The 4,784-nt window shown below is 36.9% G+C and overlaps 1 protein-coding gene across 1 annotated transcript; it reads right to left on the reverse strand.

The window, feature by feature from the left end:
* Window positions 1-816: 816 nt before the first annotated feature.
* On the reverse strand, window positions 817-4,163 carry LOC103511744 (protein Simiate). The gene is made up of 3 exons (XM_008476482.3): window positions 3,880-4,163; window positions 2,164-2,293; window positions 817-1,678 (listed from the first exon to the last, which is right to left on the reverse strand). Exons 1-3 carry the CDS (start codon window positions 4,111-4,113, stop codon window positions 1,419-1,421), a joined length of 624 nt encoding a protein of 207 aa, XP_008474704.1. The 5' UTR covers window positions 4,114-4,163; the 3' UTR covers window positions 817-1,418.
* Window positions 4,164-4,784: the final 621 nt, after the last annotated feature.

Here is a 4,784-nt window from a genome sequence, read left to right on the forward strand (position 1 = left end):
GTTTGCCATATTTTTTTTTTTTTTTTTTTTTTTGCGTGGAGTGAAAAGAAAGTAGAGCAGAGTTATAACTACTTTTTTCAACTGTTTCCTAAAAGGACTGGTAAATTCTTAAAAGGAATAAACTTATAAAGAATTAAAATTCATAAAGACAAGGTCTCCCCTTTTGAATCACGTTCTTTAATTTTATTTTAAGTTTTTGTCCCCTTTCGCATCAACCCATTTTGTTACCTTATTTGATTTGAAATTTGTCACCAACGGAGCTTGTTTTTTTTTTTTTTTTTTTTATTACTTCATTTCCACAACAAAAATGGCATTCCAATAGTAGAATATTGGGTGAGCTGGCAGTGGAAGTGATCATAGATTGTATACCAAATTCTACTGCCAGCTAACGGTCAGCTAGCAACTGTTGGAAAGGATCTAAACAGTTTAAGACGAGGAGAGATAAAAAAAAAAATCTCAACTCAAAATGTCTCTTTGGCGCAAATGCAAACTAGTGAAACGTTCTTCACGAAACCCGTACTTAAGGTTAACTTAACACAGAGCAGTGCACACTGGTGAAACCGAGTTTCATGGAACTCACTTCATGGAACATTGGCATATGAAACACGTTCCACTAGTGTGCATTGCTCCTTTAAATGGCTATAAGAAGTGGAGTAGATTAACCCATAATTTAAGGAGTTGAGTGAGTACAGCGAGCTCGACTTGTACTTTTTTTTTATCTTTTGTGCCGGATATGTAGACTGTACGTGTACGTACATAGCCCACAATTCCGGGTTTTGAGTTTTTAACATCTGGAATCTCAACTCAAAATGTCTCTTTGGCGCAAATGCAAACTAGTGAAACGTTCTTCACGAAACCCGTACTTAAGGTTAACTTAACACAGAGCAGTGCACACTGGTGAAACCGAGTTTCATGGAACTCACTTCATGGAACATTGGCATATGAAACACGTTCCACTAGTGTGCATTGCTCCTTTAAATGGCTATAAGAAGCGGAGTAGATTATTAACCCATAATTTAAGGAGTTGAGTGAGTACAGCGAGCTCGACTTGTACTTTTTTTTATCTTTTGTGCCGGATATGTAGACTGTACGTGTACGTACATAGCCCACAATTCCGGGTTTTGAGTTTTTAACATCTGGAAAGAAATATTCCGTACTCCATGCTACGATTTTTCTGTACGCTAAGTATTAGGTATCGTATTCAATTATGAGACTTCTTTTTGGCTGAACCAATCAGATTCCGCTTTAGAGGTAAACACTTGCTCCAGAAAAAACAAAATCTCACAATCTCATTGATTCAGCCATGTTTTATTTCACATAATCGAATACGACATATCTTTAGAACATAACTTACGCATTTCCGTACGCACGGACAAACGGCTAAGAGTTTATCTACACAACCTAGCAGCATTCATTGATTAATCATCACAGACAACATCATAAAACCCATCATCATTTTTCAACGGGATCTGAAACGATTCAAACGTGGGTATACTGGGTAATACGATGGCAATGTAGGATTTTTTTACCGCTTCTGGGGTTTGAACCAGGTCCTGGTTGATTGCTAGCAGTTTACCGGCCACCGCGGCATGTATGGAGTAGGTTGTGCCGTCCTCACAGGTCACGTGACATAGGATGGAGTTGTTCTGCAGTTGCTGAGCCCCACGCTTACCTTTGCCTGAGAAGAAAGTGAGAGTGAGAGTTAAGATTAGTTAGTGGTAAGTTAGTGAGAGTGAGAGTTAAGATTAGTTAGTTAGATTAGTTAGTGAGAGTGAGAGTTAAGATTAGTTAGTGGTAAGATTAGTTAGTGGTTAGATTAGTTAGTTAGTGGTTAGTGAGTGAGAGTTATTATCTCATTAAATTCTAAATTTGGGGGCTCAAGATAATGTATAAGAGAGAAGTAAAACAATAATAATAAAATAATTGAGTAGAGAGTTATTATCTCATTAAATTCTAAATTTGGGGGCTCAAGATAATGTATAAGAGAGAAGTAAAACAATAATAATAAAATAATTGAGATAGGGCTGGATGTAATAATACCTACCCAGTAGATCCATAGAAACTTGATCCATCCTTTAGGGCTGTACTTAAGCTGAGGCTTGTTGGAAAATATTTTTTGTCTTTTTTACTTCTATGGGAGGAAGCACCAAAAGTTTTACTCACCAGTCATTGCATTGTCACCTCGGTTAATCTTGTCAGAAATTTGAAAGTCCACCTTGACTGGAATCTTGTCTGAAGCTTTCAGTTTATGTGTGTCTGCCAGTGTCACCAGGCATACCCTGTTTGAGTGCACCTGGGAATAAAGAAGAGGACAAAGTTGATGTAACTGTTTGAATATCAATTAAGTAGGTATTCTGATTAAGGGAGCTAGAATAAATTTAATAATGATCACAGTCAGCAACATAAGCATCACCTGATTATTGACCTGGGAATAAAGAAGAGGACAAAGTTGATGTAACTGTTTGAACATCAATTAAGAAGGTATTCTGATTAAGGGAGCTAGAATAAATTTAATAATGATCACAGTCAGCAACATAAGCATCATCTGATTATTATCTATCATATCACAAATATTGTTGCCTGGGTAGTAGAGTCCTTGAATGGAAAAATTTCAAACCATGGCATGGAATTTTATACCAATTTCTTCAACAATGTGACCCACATAATATTACAATATTACTTAAAGAGGTGACCCTGATTATTATCTATCATATCACACATATTATTGCCTGGGTAGTAGTCCTAGAATGGTAAAATTTCAAACCATGGCATGGAATTTTATACCAATTTCTTCAACAATGTGACCCACATAATATTACAATATTACTTAAAGAGGTGACAAAATCATACACTAGATAAAATGCAGTTTCAAAACGACCATCTTAGACTAAGTATTTCATCTTATACAGCTTTTTTTAGAGGTTTGATCGTTTGATAGAGGGAACTGTGGGGGTGGGGGTGCAATCTTGAAAATTCAGGGTTCCGCAAAGATGTTCACCTTTTGAAAAGGGTTCCGCGGGCCAAACTAATTAAGAAACACTGACCTATGTGTTACCACTAACTAAAGAAACAATCCATTATTCTTACCAGAACACAATAGTCATCCCCCTCATCCTTCACTCCATTACAGCATGGAGTTCTATTTGAGTGATTCCAACTTGAGAAAAGACCGATTTTTTAGTCAACTCCTACAGGAGAGTCCAGGTAAAAAAAAAATCTCAGTTTATTTTATTTATGTTTATTACAGTTAAATAATAAGGCAATTCGTAAAATCTCATTGTACTTCAAATAAGTACCTATGATACCTTGCATGTACTGGTTCCCGTCAGCTCACTGAAGTTAGACAACATTGTACATTGGTGGTATCTGGATGGGTCACCAATGTCACCATATAGGATAGGTATCACATGCATCTCAGTAATTAAATTAAAATAAATTTTGTCTTATGTACTTATGTACCAAATTTAATATTTCTTTCAGAAATTGAAGTGTCTGTTTTTCTCAAATGCAACAAGTTGGCGCGATTGACTCATGATCCTGATGATGTTGTGAAAGCTCTTAGGAAGTCCAAACTTCTGGAAGTAACCGAGGATGGAACTAAAGTGAGGAGGACAGTGGTCGTACAAGACAAACCTGATGTGGATGAATGTACCAATGTACTTATGTACCAAATTTAATATTTCTTTCAGAAATTGAAGTATCTGTTTTTCTCAAATGTAACAAGTTGGCGCGATTGACTCATGATCCCGATGATGTTGTCAAAGCTCTTAGGAAATCCAAACTTCTGGAAGTAACCGAGGATGGAACTAAAGTGAGGAGGACAGTGGTCGTACAAGACAAACCTGATGACTAACTAAAGAAACAATCCATTATTCTTACCAGAACACAATAGTCATCCCCCTCATCCTTCACTCCATTACAGTAATGACGACTGAAATATTTCTCGACAAAATCTGGATAGTCCTGGTCAAGTAATGCTTTGCTTTCAATGGCAATAGGGGCCACTTTGTTCTCACATTCTGCAGTGTCCCGATTCTTATCAATATCTTTGTCTGGGTTAGGATCTACATGTCCTCCAGTCTCCATTGCAATGATAATGTTTTCTTCTTTCATTGTTTTTCCTGCTGAGTTGCTTTTTCAAGTGAGCGTCTTTTTCTTTCTTGATACAAAACTAAATACCTACTAAAAATAATATAGGAGCAGGGAAACAAAATACTTCAGTACAATTAGGATGTGTTTATGTACAGGGCTGAGATAGGCTATTCTCGGCCTTTCTTGGCGTGTGGAAAATGATGTAGTAACTTAACACAGAGCCTTCATGAGCATGTAAAGTTGGCAGGAAATTCGAAATTTTGTTTTTTTTTTTTTTTTTTTTTCGCAACGCGCATTTCTCTCCCGCAGTCTCTACTTCCTGTGTATTTCTTATGGAACTTTAATTTTTACTCTATAAACCTCATGTCACTCATTCATTTAGTGGTCTTGCTCGGCGTAGCTTAACAAAAACGAACCGGAAAACAGCCTATAACCTTCACGGCAGTGCAAGCAATAAGTTGACAAAGTTTCATAGTAATCGGATGAGCGGTTTGGCCAGGCACAAAGTTCGAACACCCACACTCACACACACACTCACACACACACACTCACACACACACACTCACACACACTCTCACACACACACACACACACACACACACACACACACACACATTCATTTTTATATATTAGATTACCAGACTACACACACACGTTGTAACCTGTATTAGGTAAAATATTTAATATTATAG

The sequence above is a fragment of the Diaphorina citri genome, unplaced genomic scaffold (assembly GCF_000475195.1).
Source record: "Diaphorina citri unplaced genomic scaffold, Diaci psyllid genome assembly version 1.1 scaffold747, whole genome shotgun sequence".
Lineage (NCBI taxonomy): Eukaryota > Metazoa > Arthropoda > Insecta > Hemiptera > Psyllidae > Diaphorina > Diaphorina citri.